The 16,353-nt window shown below is 38.6% G+C and overlaps 1 protein-coding gene across 1 annotated transcript in view; it reads left to right on the top strand.

Annotated features, from left to right (window-relative positions):
• LOC6039306 overlaps nucleotides 1-16,353 on the top strand; it is a 423,209-nt gene that overhangs the window by 227,456 nt on the left and 179,400 nt on the right. The window contains exon 3 of the mRNA XM_038248130.1: nucleotides 11,247-11,379. Coding sequence (XP_038104058.1) covers nucleotides 11,247-11,379 — 133 coding nt within the window. The remainder of the gene's footprint in view (nucleotides 1-11,246; nucleotides 11,380-16,353) is intronic.

The raw sequence follows: 16,353 nt of genomic DNA, 5'->3' as shown, positions 1-16,353 counted from the left end.
CTGTCACATATTCTTGCGAGTAATTAGCGAAAACAAAGCAACAAAACTATTTTGCTGGATTTGAATTTGCTCAGCCGCTGGTTTTAGCAGAAAGCTTCGATGGTTCATTGTAATTTTTCGCAAATATCAGCACAATCAAACCAGGAAAATCCTTCAGCTGATTTGGAGATGGGGATCCCGTGTATATAAAATCTTAGAAAGTTAGCGTTGATTTAGTTTTCGGTTATAACGATGTAGGCCATCATAATGTTTTGATCCCAATGCAACTTCTATTGAAGCAGGATCCAATACTTCGGACCAGTTGGCAAATATTTTCTCAAAGCAACGTCGCTTATTTCAAATGTTTAAAAAGAGTAAAACACATTCCACATTAAACACGCCCACATTCTGTTACCACCGATCGGAAACGTGAGCAACATTGCCAAAAAATTCAATTTTTATCCGCTCAGGTCTTGTCCCTGCCTACCACCGGTTATCGGAACGGCAAACAATTTATTTCCGCCTGTCTGGCTGCACAATTTACACGCCACCGACAAGGCATTTTGCTCCCCGGTGGCGATGAAACAATCAACATTATTTTCCATAATTAAGCCAATCTCCCGAGGGAACCCAAAGCTGCCACACAAAAATAGCCTCAAACTTATTTATTTCGCACAAAAGCAAACACACACACATACACACAACCCCGTTGCAGCTGCGGTTTGATCTGTGAGACCGTGTGCCACCTCCCCATCATCCACGTGGTAGGACATCCTCCTCCCAACCCCACTTTTCGTCATCAATTTCCCAGTGACTGCAGTAGCAGCATCAATTTGGTGCAGTCAGCAGCAGCAGCAGCAGCAGCAGCATCACATTCTAAATGCTTGCCTTTCGACTCGACATGTCTCATTGCACACCGAGCACGAGCACAAGCCGAGTGTGTTCTATAATAAATCCAGGCATGAAACAACAAAGCATTATATGCTCGCTGACGGCTAGGTCAACAAATGTCACCTCACAGCACAGCAGCAGCAGTAGTGGGTGGTGTTGAGTAACAACATACACCACGGGAAATCTATGGCCCCTTTCTTTCACTCTCTTGTGAACAGTGCGTAATCGAACAATCTGCTGCGTGGCGTTATTTATAGAGGTGATTCAGATGAGTGAAAGGATTATTCTCCTGAAATGTATAAATTTATTAATAATCGCAAAAAAAAATTATTGATAAATGTTGCTCTCTATATACTTGGATACGAATTGAGTTTTAATTACCTCGAGAACAAATTTAAAGTTAGTTGCCCAACTCCTTGTCCAAAACAAGACTTTATCGTCTTTAAAAAATTAACAATATGCATTTCAGATTTATTAAAAATTTCTATGGATGTTCCCAACATAAAATTACACATCTTTGCGGAGAAAAAGCAAAATGTTTTAAGTCATTGTTGAGGACTGTTTTCAAGTTGCTAAGCTTTTAAAATGGTGCATTTTGACGCAAAACCGAACAATGCTCTTGAAAGTACACACTTTCCACTACATTTTCTGAAAATATCTCCGTGTCTATTGGTGTCTATTTTAAAATGTTTCAATTTGAATTTGCCAGTTTTGATCAATTTATTCATAATTTTAACACGGAATCAAATTGAAAATATAATGATAATCGGCACATTAAAGGGAAAATTGATAGCTGTTTTTTGTAAAATACATAGTTAAAGAAAAAAATATGACGAACCTTCTAGAATGGATCATGTTTAACATAAAATAATATAAGTTAATGTAAAAAATAAATCTTCATGATTAAAATTCAGAATTTTCTCCAATATTTGACACCAACAACAAAGGTTGGTTAAAACAAAACTTTTCACCCATGGGAATCAGCCGCGTTTAAACTGTGCAATGGATGTAGTTTCCAATAAAGACATCATTGGCTACTGAGACTTTCTTTTAGATATTTTTTAAAAATATTTTAAGTCAAAATTTAATTTCACGGCCAGATAATGCAATAAAAAACCAATCATCCGTCTACACCACTGCTATACCTACAAACATCACCTGCACAACTACTGTTTACTAGCATATCCCAGTGACACAACTCGCCATAGAAATACGGCGATACCCGGGACTTTGTGCAATTTTGCTGTAATTCCGCATGATTGATTGATCGATGTTGGCTACTCGGTGCGCTCACCACCACCTGACTTGCCGGGGTTGACTTCCACGGAGCCGATTGATTGATTGCATGAATTTTAATTGATTTATTTGTAGCCAATTTGCATAACCATTTTGTCAAACACGCAAGAAGCAAGTTTATAATGAGTTTATCGAGCAGCAAATCATCGAACGGCAGCATCATCATCGTCATCATCATCGTCATTATCGTCGTATCAGTCGCACAAATAATGCCACATTAAATGCCCTGGAACTACTCTGACTCTGTCCGCGGATCGGGAGGGCATCAAATGAGCGGGGAGAAGGGTACACAATCGCAATCAAGCATTGTTGAGGGAGGAAAAAAGGCAGTAAGCTGCCGAACAACGATGACTTATTCATTGGTTCTGGCAAGGACAAATTTGAAGCCAAGCTCACGGATTAAAGTTAAATGGGCGTGAAATTGACTGTCCTTAAAGAGTCGTCGAAGGCTACGACGTGACCATTGAAGTGATGTTTTCCAGAAACTTTATTTTGTTTAAGTTTAATCTTGAAATTGACTGCTTTTGACATCACAGCTTTCAGAATTCCAAAACTCCACCCAAAGTTTGTTTGAAATGAACTTCAAAAAAATCTACAAATAATTTAATTATTTTTAAAATATAGTATGCTCAAAAAAATCCGTAAAATATTCCTCAAATTTGGAAGTAAAAATGTCAAGCTTTATCGTCTTTTACGCATGGACCCACCATAGAAAGTACTGAAAAATGATGGATGAGCAAAAGCTGTGTAATTTCCTGATCCACCGAAAATAAACCAGATTTCACCAATCAAAATCAAAATCAAAGTTCGTTTGGATCCGAAAAAGCTTCCCAGAATCGTCGGGGCAAACATTCCGATATACCACGAGTACCAGCCCAACCAAGCTCCAAAGCGATATGAGATGCTGCGATACAACTCTGCCTGCAGTCTATCGTGGCCGGCTGGGGTGGGCTTGACTGGTCCAGTATGCTTTCTGTATAGGTTCAATCTACTGCAAAAATCCAATTTCCACACATGAATCAATTTCCAATGGATGAACAGAACCATCAATTCCATCGACCGCCCCTCACAAAACGATTCCGGTATCTATAGTAGAAGCCCCCTCCCCCCTCCCCCCAAAGAAGGAAAGCCCCCCTCAAAATTATCGGGGAATTCCTTCTGTGGGAGAGGAAAAAAGAGAGCAGACGGATGTTTTCCTTAGAGTATCTGTAAAAAAGAGGTGCAACAACCGTTCAATGTTTATAGCAAAAACAGAAAAAAAGCTTTTTTCTATGGCATCGCCGCTTGGAAGGCACATCGTAGGCATTTGATTTCACTTCTTCAACGCAGGATCTTTAAACATTCTTATTCAGCTTTTATTTGGCTGTGCGCGAAATATGTCTGTGTGTTTGATGTATGTTTGGTGTCCAGCCCAACCAAACGAGCAGTTCTTTACGGTCAGTGGTGGTCTCTTCCCTAATGCTACGCCGGGTCGAGTCCGAATCGATGCCCGACTACGATGATCCATGACCGGAAATGACGGGAAAATTCAACACTCGAAACATGGAACGTACAAACACGTCGTAAATAAATCTTGCCTGAGGATTTCATTTGTCTGTCGGAGAGGGTGAAAAGGAGGCGAACATTGGATTTATTCGGGATTTTTTTTACAAATTATTCATTACTTTCAGTTCATTAAATGTTTACCTTAGGTAAACCGAAATTTGACGGAGCAAATATGGTAATAATTTTTAATTGTTATTCCGTTTGAGTTTTTTTTTTCTTCAGATACACAGAAAAAAAGTTGAATTTTGGAATGTTGTATATTTGGTAGGTTGAATATTACCTCTTTTGTTGAGTAATATTACATAAAAAATGTGTAAAAATGTGAACCTGATGAATATTCATCAAAAACTGATGAAAATTCATCATTTTCTGGGGTAAAATTCATCATTTTTTTAAACACTAAATCTGTCACCAATTCCTGATCAATCATTTTTTCTTCTGTGTATTGCAAGTTTTTTTCTATAGAACGGTATCTAAACTGAGCACATTCCCAAGTGATGAATGCATTGAGAAAATCATAGAGCTCATAGTTATATGACCTGCGTGATGATCATTTACAGAAAAAAATGATGATAATATTCATCAGGAAATTGTGACAGATTTTGTGTCAAAAAAAGAAATTAATTTTACCTCAGAAGCTGATGAATTAGGATCAGTTGCTGATGAATATTCATCAGGTTCACATTTTTACACATTTTTTATCTGATATTACTCAAAAAAGAGGTAATATTCAACTTATCAAATTTTCAACATTCGAAACTTTCTTTTCTGTGTTTCTGCACACGTTTCTATTCTCAGCATTCATTCTCTTTGTGGTGTAAGGACTTCTGATAGCCGATATGAGTGTGACTGGAATGGACAATGTACACAGCAAAAAAAAAGTTTAATTTTGGAATGTTGAAAATTTGTTAGGTTGAGTAATATTACATAAAAAATGTTAACCTGATGAATATTCATCAAAAACTGATGAAAATTCATCGTTTTCTAAGGTAGAATTAATAATTTCTTTTGACATACAATCTGTCACCATTTCCTAATGCCTAATATTACCATCATTTTTTCTGTGTAATGAAAGTTCTTAGTATTTAAAAAAAACCCTTAAACTAGTCACCATTCGCCAAATCATAAAATTGAAATAATCGATGGTCTTGAATTAATCAGAAAGTGTAAAAACGGTCTCCACATAATTTTCCGCGAGAAAAATTTAAAAAATATAGTTGTACAAACTGAGATTCATATGACCGTATACGATAGTGATTTAAATGAAAACTAAGTTCACCAAACAACATTCTAAAGGGGCAACCTTATCCACAACAAAACAGTGGAACAACTGAGTTAGAGAATTCAGTTATCACCAACCTACACACAAAAAAAATTCCGAATGTTACATCATTTATGATGTAACACTTTTGCACATCATTAAACATTTAAATTTAAATGCAATTTCATGTAAATTTGCAACAAATTATACGTAAAAACATGATTTTACGTATGATTCAACCGTTTACGTCGAATCTCAAGTTTACATCAACTGAGTTTACATGTGATTCATTTTATCCGTGTCGAGTAAATTCACATATTTTTTTTCTGTGTAGATTTTATCTATGTCTAACAAACATTTACAATCTTTTGGTTAAATTGATGTCAAAGTTAATAAGGAAATCAACTCATTTTGCTCGAATCAAAAAAATAAATTAACTGTTCAGTACTTCACTGCATGTCTGAATTTCAACAAAATCAGCTGTGTTTTGATTTTTTTTTTCCTAAAAAAAGTGGCGTGTTTTTGAACTTCAACTTTTAATTTTTAAGTTATGTGCAAATTAATTAAATTGAGCTTCAAGAACTTGTTGGTTAGATTTGTGCCAGTATTCCATTTGATTTCTTGATATCTGTCGTGGGCGAAAACTGATTCCGTTGAATAAATGAATGGGTAAAAATTGGATTCAGGGAAACGTCTCAGCATAGTGCTTCCAACGATACATGGCTTAAACTAAATGGAACGTGAGCGCGGGCTCCCCACGTTTCTTCGTCCCCTGTAGATTCAGAACTGTACTGTTGTTTGAACATTGATGCTCAATCTCAATCGAATTCAACAAATCGTTATAAACAACAACGTTCTAGATAAATTTTAAATGAATATCATAAATGGTCGTTTGATCTTCGTCGAAATTCCTAGATTCCCAGTCCTCGAAACGATTATGGTTACGTTTTGGTCAATATTATAGACGGGTAATTCTCTACCAACTCACACGAAATCGGAAAAAGTTGTCCCGACCCCTCTTCGATTTGCGTGAAACTTTGTCCTAAGGGGTAACTTTTGACCCTGATCACGAATCCGAAATCCGTTTTTTGATATCTCGTGACGTAGGGGTGGTACGACCCCTTCCATTTTTGAACATGCGAAAAAAAAGGTGTTTTTCAATAATTTGCAGCCTGAAACGGTGATGAGATAGAAATTTGGTGTCAAAGGGACTTTTATGTGAAATTCGACGCCCGATTTGATGGCGTACTCAGAATTCCGAAAAAACGTAGTTTTCATCGAAAAAAACACTAAAAAAGTTTTAAAAATTCTCCCATTTTCCGTTACTCGACTGTAAAAATTTTTGGAACATGTTATTTTATGGGAAATTTAATGTACTTTTCGAATCTACATTGACCCAGAAGGGTCATTTTTTCATTTAGAACAAAATTTTTCATTTTAAAATTTCGTGTTTTTTCTAACTTTGCAGGGTTATTTTTTAGAGTGTAACAATGTTCTACAAAGTTGTAGAGCAGACAATTACAAAAAAATTGATGCATAAACATAAGGGGTTTGCTTATAAACATCACGAGTTATCGCGATTTTACGAAAAAAAGTTTTGAAAAAGTTACTTTTTGCGTTTTTCTTCGTTTCGTGTCCGTATCTTTCGCGGGTGACTATGAACGGCCATGATCGATGACGACCAACTTTTTCAAAACTTTTTTTCGTAAAATCGCGATAACTCGTGATGTTTATAAGCAAACCCCTTATGTCCATATATCAATTTTTTTGTAATTGTCTGCTCTACAACTTTGTAGAACATTGTTACACTCTAAAAAATAACCCTGAAAAACACGAAATTTTAAAATGAAAAATTTTGTTCTAAATGAAAAATGACCCTTCTAGGTCAATGTAGATTCGAAAAGTACATTAAATTTCCCATAAAATAACATGTTCCAAAATTTTACAGTCGAGTAACGGAAAATGGGAAAATTTTAAAACGTTTTTAGTGTTTTTTCGATGAAAATACGTTTTTCGGAATTCTGAGTACGCCATCAAATCGAGCGTCGAATTTTACATTGACAAAATTTCTATCTCATCATTTCAGGAAATTATTGAAAAACACCTCTTTTTTCGCATATTCAAAAATGGAAGGGGTCGTACCGCCCCTCCGTCACGAGATATCAAAAAACGGATCTTGGATTCGTGATCAGAGACAAAAGTTACCCCTTAGGACAAAGTTTCACGCAAATCGAAGAGGGGTCGGGGCAACTGCTGTGTGAGTTGGCGGAGAATTACCCAGACAACATTAAAAAAAAATCATATGAAAATACTGAACCTAAGGCATTTTCCAGGATGCCCTCGAAAGACTGGCTGCGCTATGGTTACACACTAAAAAAATAATAAAAATTACATCCGACGTTATTGCAAAACGTATGTAAAATTGAAACATGGAAACAAAAATCAAACTTAAATTTTGTGTTCTCAGTCGCAAACTGATGAATTTCTTGTTCGACCAAAAAAACTCAATAATACATCTGCGAAGATTTAAAATTCCACTTTGTTTGATGCACATAACTAGAGCGTGTTCTTTGACGTAATTTTGCGAAAAATTAGATTAGAAATGTTTAAAAATTCTAAAACATTAATATAATTAGTAAATTGGTGTAGCATTCATTTTTTCATTTTTTATCAACGAAGACAATGCTTTGCAATGCATGCGCAGATCAGTGGAAAAAGTTTGACTAGTGAAGTTTTTTTTCCAAATTTCACTGTACAGAGCCATCCCTTAATTGGAAAAACGATTTTTTCGATTATTTTTTGTGAAGTTTTAAATTGGTTTTAGATCAAAAATTTTGAAGAAAAATGAAGTGTCATTCATGAGTCAAAAATGACGAGAGGAAATGTGTTGATCAATCTTAAAGTCAGAGTATTTTTACTCCAAACATGTGGTGTCCTTCCTAACACAAAATAGATTATATACATTTATGATTAGCCTTTATTATCACCAGCCGGTACCAGCCGGGCCAGCGTTCGTCTCTGCCAAAACTATTGATTTTACCGTGTTCGCCTATAGATACTTGTGCCAACAAAGTGTCTTCTGCCATCGTCGCCACATGGCCGTCCAGATTCTGGCATTTGGTGTACATTGTGACACTATTTTTGTCACCCAGCAGCAGCCTGGTGACCTGATGCGGTGGGTTTTTGGGTGGCCCTGGCTATATTCCACTTCCAGCTGCAATCAGTTTCACTCTTCTTCCAAAAAGTGTGCTGACTCACCATTACTTTTACGACTATTATTATGACTATTGGATAAAATGTTATAAAATGTAATAAAAGAAAGATGAAGATCATAATCCATTTTCGCTTGCCATTTTTGCCACCACGGCCATGGATCCCTTTCACTTGGTCGGGCAGAATCCCACCAGCAACGGACAAAGAACCAAGGGGTCCCTTTTTTGGGTTGGCGTTGAGCAGGGGATACACAATTTACTGAAAAAGCATATCGCTTATGTATGACGTTTATTGAACCAGGCGTCCCCCCCAGATTGTCCCGGGGATCCCGGTCATCCCCTTCCCCCTTCCTCTTTTTCCCAAGAAAGGCGCGCATCACTTCGTCCCAATAAAGGATTGATGGAAGATAAATGGGCATCGTTGGCGTCGTCATCATCGTCCGTGTGGGTGGCAGGCAGGAAATTCGTTTGTATCGCGCGAGGCGCACTCAGAGTAAATGAAAATTTCCCTGAAACCCCCTTTTTCCACACTCGCCATGAACCGGGCATGATTTCCGCTTTTTCCTCATTCTTCTGATGTGCCTTCCCAGAAATAAAGAAGCAGAAAAAACCGCACCGAGATGGGCTTTGACGAGATTTCTGCCTTCTTTTGAATCTTCATCAAGATGGTTATCGGTTGGAATCACTTTCCTCCTTGTGAATCTCGCGAGTTTCATGCATGGGCGATCGCTTAGAAACTCTGCCACCGGTTTAGTGAAGGGATGCTCGAGATGAAAATGTGACGATGATTTTTTGTTTGCTTCTTTTCCCTTTTGGGAAAATTGTCGAAATAGAACGATTCTCTGGAAAAATGTTTTGTTTTACTTGTAACTAAATTACCTTTTGAAAGGTCCATCCAACTCGAAGCAAACTATTTGGAGAATAAACCATATCCTCTTAAAAAAAAGACAAATAACTTAATTACAACAGATAAAAAAATTAAATAGCTTCAAAAAATACACCTTGCAAATCTTATTGGTGAATCAAGACTATTGATGTGTAATGCTGATATTTATTTATCTTTCAGTGTGCTGAAACTGTAGTTTTCGATATGTTCAGATACTTACAATATTTTGCTAATACATCTAAAAATTATTACACGGAAAAAAATCAATTCTAGAAATCGTGAATTGAATTCACGAATTTGAGAACCACGAAGTAATATATGCACGTTTATGGTGCAAATGCACCATACTCATGAATAAATTCCTTCGTGGTTCTCACATTCGTGAACTGAATTCACGATTACGAGAATTGATTTTTTTCTGTGTACTCTCATAAATTTCGTCAATGGTACTTTAAATGTTGTTAGATGTGCTTTTTTTTCTTTTTAGTAATAAATAATGTTTAAAAATTAATGGCATCTGATAAACATTGTTGCTAATCAATTTACAATGTTGTTATTTAACAAAATACATGGTAAAATTAACGTTAAAAAAATGCAAACACCCAGAGAACTGTCTCCAAAGCCTTTTCGCTAACCAACCTGAAGCATCATGCATGGATTGAGTACGGAAAATTCAGACTCTGCTGCTGCTGCTGTTGCGGTAAGGTACTTGATGCGCACCTGAGAAGCTTCATTCAACCTCTCAGGGAGCAGACAACTCACCGAATGAGGCCAGATTGGAACTTGGAAGCTCGTACAGTGCTCGTTTTTTGTGTAACCCCAAAACAACGCTTTTCAGACGAAACAACTGCTGATGACAACCGGTGATAAGACAGGAACTCGGCAAAAACAGATGCTTCTGATATAAAAAAAACGCAGAAGGGACTGAATAAGAACGAAGCAAAAAACAGCATCTGTATCTCAAACAAGGGTCCCGAATCTGGGTCAACCGGGGTTTAAGCCGTCGAGGATCTAATTAATCACATCTAGTACGAGGTTGAGAGATAAATTTTGGATATTCAACGTAAATTAATCAAACAATTGTTTTAACGCCGTTGAAAAATACATTAAAAACTATTAAGTTTAAATTTCGTTTCTGCAAAAAGTTTTTTTTAAAGAAAACTACTTTGTAAACTAAGGAAAAGTTTGTTTTTAATCTGTCCTCATCAATTTGTAAGGCGATCAATAAGTCCAAGCGTTGTAATACTAGCCAAACGGCATTTTAGTGAAGATAATCTTGTACTCTTAAAAGCGTTGCAAATCAAAACCACACGACTTTTCATAAACACCGTGACCAAGCGGATATAAATTCCCTCAAAAAAAGAAAGCCTGAAAACGAATCGGTTGCTTTTAACCACGCCACGATTGACTTCCGCATGCGATAGGAAAACATCATCCAATCATCCATTTACTGTGTGCGCTCGACTGATAAAATATTCAATCAGCGCTGAATGAATTTTCCAGATCGATTACAATCACGGTTAAATTAATTATTATTGGACAAGCCTTTTTGCTCCGGGTTTTCCGAGAGCCCTAACCTCCAACCGCCGTGCCCAACCACTAATGGCTCGTTTATTTTAATTTTCCGATTGAATAGCAATTAGTCTCAACTTTCAGTTGAGGCTTGAGGTTGAGTGCTGTGCGTTACGAAGGAGTCAATCTATTTGGGCATGACGTAGTGAAGTTACAAGAACAATGTCACTCAAAATTTAAAGTTTAACAGAGAAATTTTACAAAATTAAGCATTTGCAACATATTGCAGTTGATTCAGCAAAATTCCCGGAACCTCTACACAGCTCATCGGTCAGCATCAAAACTTTGCCCAAAACTGGGTTCATTATTGATTTTCGGTCACATTTCCCCAGTGTCAGCACTGCCGAGGCATCATTTGTCACGCAAATTTCGATCCCCCATCAAGAAGTTATTGATTGCCAAGCAAGGAGAGAGTGCCTGCTGTGGCCACCCATTCTACTAGCGTGTCTACCGGGATGAACTGTCCACTTTTTGTGACACAAAATGGTTTGCATCACGCAAGAGCACCAACCATCATGATGTGCCATCTCTCTGAGGATCAGTCAATTTAACAAATTTTCCCTCCCCACAAGCTGACAGTTCTTTTCTTCTTCTGTCCTTGCAGTGTCAACGACGACGGTGGAGGCTGTGCTCGGCCGGACGGCAACGCTACCGTGTGACATCACCCCGGATGAGCAGAACGATCGCGTCTACATGGTGCTGTGGTTCCGGGAGAGTGCCGGAAAACCACTGTACAGGTGAGTAGTGTGGTGGAGTTTCCACTAAAAAATGGATCAGTTGTGCGACGGAAACGGTCTGGAGTGAGTTTTTAAAACATTGAACCTGCATTGTGGATCAGTTGGAAAATTTTCAGGTATTCATGAATTTATGTTGATACACATTTTTAAAATGAATTATATCTTTTATAAAAAAAAATAATTAGATACAGAATAACACACTTGTGACATGAAATACATTTTACACCTTCAAAACATAGCTATGACTCGTACTTTTAAGATTTTTATTTAAATTATTCACTGTCTTTTTAACTGGTGTAACCGAATAAGTTGAAACTTGAAGCATTTGTTTAGCGATAGTGTAAAACCCGATTGCTTCAAAAAGTTTGACTTCATCATTCATAGTTTTGAAACTATTAAGGCGATACCTACTGGTAAGCAGCACCATAAGGTTTGGGTGCTCTCCCCTCTTGTACCCGTTGGTCACAGTTCCTGAACACCTAATCAAGCCTGCTCCGGTGGCATCGCTGGCGGCGGTTGGACTCGCAATCCAAAGGTTGCCAGTTCGGTTGGGGGGGAGGGGGATTTCCTTGGAGTAGAAAGAGGTTTGGACGTCCACCTTCGGACTACTCTATAGGTTCAAGCAGAAACTTGCAACAGAGACCACAAAAGACCTGGGGTTCATTAATGTGGATGATTTGATTTTTTTGATTTTGTTGACGCCTTCCGGTGTAAGTGCCCGCGGAAGTTCCCTTCTCGTATTCCGGACTACGGTGCCGTACGGCGGTCAATCTTGCCATGTAAGTGTGGCTTCAAGGATCAACCTGAATCTCTGGCGCAAGGCGAGAGAGATTTCCCCTTCTCGGCGCGACCGGATTGGCAGTAACCAGGTCCACCGATTCTGACTACGAGGGAAGGCGCCTGCCGCAGGAAGGATCAGCAACGCTCGCTCGACCTTCCCTCGTGGTAACCAGCGCAACAACAACAACAGTCGAAGGTGCTCCTGTGACCGGCCTATGCAAAGGAAGTTAGTTAGTTGTTTTTATCGACGAGAAAAAAGGAAAGGAAGCTGCTGCTGGAATTACGGTACTTTGTCCCTGAAGTGCTCACCCAAAAAAAAAAAAAAATACACACACACTTTACATGATACGGACAAATACAAGATTTACAGTTGAAAAGTGTGGATGTTGATTGTTATTTCCTATTCGAGTCTCTCTTGAATCGCTTACCAGACCATCTCTGTAGAGCGAATAATTTGATCCTGTGTAGACGGTGTTCATCGATTGAATTGGAATTGAATTCATTTAAGAGACTCTCACTGCTTTTTTTTTAGAATTTGATGGATATTTACATGAATTCAAAATTCTTAAGTTCAGCTTTCAGTTACGTCCAATTTTGACCACTGCAATACATTGCAATATATATAATATTCATAAAAAAAGGTGCAGGTGGTTATGTTCTACATGACCAGTATGACAAAGAACTTTGTACAAAACTCCTAAAAAATATTCTATTTTATTTTATATTTTTAAAACATTGCCTATGCATTTAATCCTAAATAATTTATTCCTATAAAATGTTTTCAATCTTTGGCACCTCTGTGGAAATAAATTGCCAAAACAAGTATGGTTCGGAAAATGTCCAATCAAAATGGTAATTTTCATGTCCAGTATCAAAAACCATGAATTTTGGTACCCATATTGCCCCAAGTCGAATAGTTCGATTAATGTCCCCCCGGTAGAACCTTCCCGAGGGCAATTGCCACTCCGGGTGTGGCCAATCCGGTCAAAATTGTCATTTTCATTACCAGTTTCAAAAACCATAAATGTGGATTCCCATATTGCCCCAAGTCGTATGGTTCGATTAATGTCCCCCCCGGTAGAACCTTCCCGAGGGCACTGACCACTCCGGGTGTGGCCAATCCGGTCAAAATGGCCATTTTCATTACAAGTTTAAAAAACCATGAATTTTGATACCCATATTGCCCCAAGTCGTATGGTTCGATTAATGTCCCCCCGGTAGAACCTTCCCGAGGGCACTGGCCACTCCGGGTGTGGCCAATATCCTATAAATGTGGTCCCAAGCCCATTGCCCCAAATCATTCTGGTCCGGTGACCGTCCTTACAATCTTCATAAGAACAGAATTCCTCCCAATTTAGTGCACAAACTGTGTCTTTCAATGTGTGCGTGTGTGTGTGTGAGCAATAAAATTACCACCGTGGATCCGCTTTTGTCGAAACCTCGTAAGGCACTGAATTTTTCTGAGGCTATCTGTTAGCTTAAATAGTTCGCATGAAATGTGGCAACAGTGGTGCAACATTCTCGCGTGACAGTTCCACGTAAACAGGAGAGGAGGCAAAATTTGCACCATGTTGCCACATTTCATGCGAACTATTTAAGCTAACAGATAGCCTCAGAAAAATTCAGTGCCTTACGAGCAGGGGTTGTGATGGATCGACATTTTTTCTGACAGTTGATTGAGTTCTTCTCTCATTTTCGCTACGTCTGCCTGACCTAGACATTCTGCTTTCGCTCAAACACACACGAATGAATGAGCGCCACACAAAGTCACTCAAATGCTCAATTGACTCTCTCCCGAAATTCATTCGCGTATCACTAGTTCGTTTGACATTTGATCGGAATTTCGATCAATTTTGCAATGATAGCTATCAATCGACAGCTCTTTTTCTCTATCACTGACTGTTGCTAGTCAAGTGCCCGGCGGATAATCGAAGGCAGATTTTTTTTGAATTTTGAGCTCGGTTTTGAGTTTGATTTTTTTTGCTCGAATTGGAAATTGTCCGCGCGCCTAGGGACTATCCATAAACCACGCGGACAGTTTTTTTTTAAATGTCATACCCGTCCCCCCGTCCCCCCCCCCCTCGAGGAAAATTACAAAACAAATCCAAGGACTCCCTGAAGTCAAGATCTGTGGGTCTACCGCCGTAACAAGCCAGAGGTCGACGGATTTTGACCCCGCAACATATCCGCATAGCTACAGTGAGTATGGTTGACTACTTTTCTGATGAGTTGGGATGTCCTGGGTCATCCAAGGACTCACTAAAATTAAGATCTGTGGGTCTACCGCCGTAACAAGCCAGAGGTCGACGGTTTTTGACCCCGGAACATATCCACATAGCTTCAGAAAGTATTGTAGACTACTTTTCTGATGAGTTGGGATGTCCTGGGTTATCCAAGGACTCACTGAAGTTAAGATCTGTGGGTCTACCGCTGTAACAAGCCAGAGGTCGACGGTTTTTAACCCCGGAACATACCCGCATAGCTCCAGTGAGTATGGTAGACTACTTTGCTGATGTGTTGGGTTGACTTGGGTCATCCAAGGACTCCTTGGAGTTAAGATCTGGTGGTCTATCATATCTCCAGAAGAGTCCTTGGATGACCCAGAACATCCCAACAAATCAGCAAATTAGTCTACAATACTCACTGAAGCTATGCGGGTATGTTCCGGGGTAAAAAACTGTCGACCTCTGGCTTGTTACGGTGGTAGACCCACAGATCTTAATTCCAGGGAGTCCTTAGATGACTCAAGACATCACAACACATCAGCAAAGTAGTCTACCATACTTACTGAAGCTATGCGGTTATGTTCCGGGGTCAAAAACCGTCGACCTCTGGCTTGTTACGGTGGTAGACCCATAGATCTTAACTCCAGGGAGTCCTTGGATGACCCAAGACAGCCCAACAGATCAGCAAAGTAGTCAACCATACTCACTGAAGTTATGCGGGTATATTCCAGGGCCAAAATCCGTCGACCTCTGGCTTGTTACGGCGGTAGACACACAGATCTTAACTCCAGTGAGTCCTTGGATGACCCAGGATATCCCAACATATCAGCAAAGTAGTCTACCATTCTCACTGGAGCTATGCGGATATGTTCCGGGGTAAAAACCCGTCGACCTCTGGCTTGTTACGGCGGTAGACCCACAGATCTTAACTCCAGGGAGTCCTTGGATGACCCAGATCATCCCAATAAGTTGTTACAACAATGCACTGTAGCCTACCGCACTCTTGAAGCAGTCTGGGTAGGATCCGTTGACAAAATTTTCAAGTTTCAACTTTTTTTTTTTTTTTTTTTTTTTTAATTTATATTTATTCAATTTTCTTTTCCATGTACATTCATTCAGTTAAAATATTATTGAGTGTCCAATCACAAACGATGACTTTTCACCTCAATTTTAAATACTAGCAACTTTCATTTATTCATGAAATATTGTAGCTTTCGCTATTCAGTGATTTCAAATGTAGGAGGTCCTACATGTACAAAAGGGAAAAGGGATACCTTAAAACTAACTTATAAACTATATAAAGAGCGGATCAATGCAGCTGAAGACTGCAATGATTTTTGTCGAAATGCATCAATTATCTTATTGGACATAACATCCAAAGTGTCAACTTCGGCTAATTGATGAAGTTCACTGGTGCTGAACCAGGGAGGAAGTTTCAGAATCATTTTCAGAATTTTGTTCTGAATCCTCTGAAGTTTTTCTTCCTGGTTAAGCAACAGCTTGTCCAGATCGGCACAGCATAAAGCATGGCAGGTCTGAAAATTTGTTTATAAATTAACAGTTTATTCTTGAGACAAAGTCTAGAATTCCTGTTTATAAGTGGATACAAACATTTAATATATTTGTTACATTTAACCTGGATACTTTCAATGTGATCCTTGTAAGTAAGGTTTTGTCAAAACCAAGTCCAAGATATTTCACTTGATCCTCCCACTTTAAATTTACCTCATTCATCTTTATAATGTGATGACTTTTGGTTTAAGAAAATCAGCCCTTGGTTTGTGAGGGAAAATAATAAGTTGAGTTTTTGCAGCATTTGGAGTAATTTTCCATTCTTTCAAATAAGAATTGAAAATATCCAAGCTTTTGTAATCTTCTTGTGATGACACGAAGGCTTCTGCCTTTGGCGGAGATGCTTGTGTCATCAGCAAAAGTGATTTCTGACATCCTGGGGGCAAATCAGGCAAGT

The sequence above is a fragment of the Culex quinquefasciatus genome, chromosome 1 (assembly GCF_015732765.1).
Source record: "Culex quinquefasciatus strain JHB chromosome 1, VPISU_Cqui_1.0_pri_paternal, whole genome shotgun sequence".
In the NCBI taxonomy this organism is placed as follows: Eukaryota; Metazoa; Arthropoda; class Insecta; order Diptera; family Culicidae; genus Culex; species Culex quinquefasciatus.
Note: the sequence above shows the minus strand (reverse complement) of the source record. Positions and strands in the feature narration are given on the sequence as shown.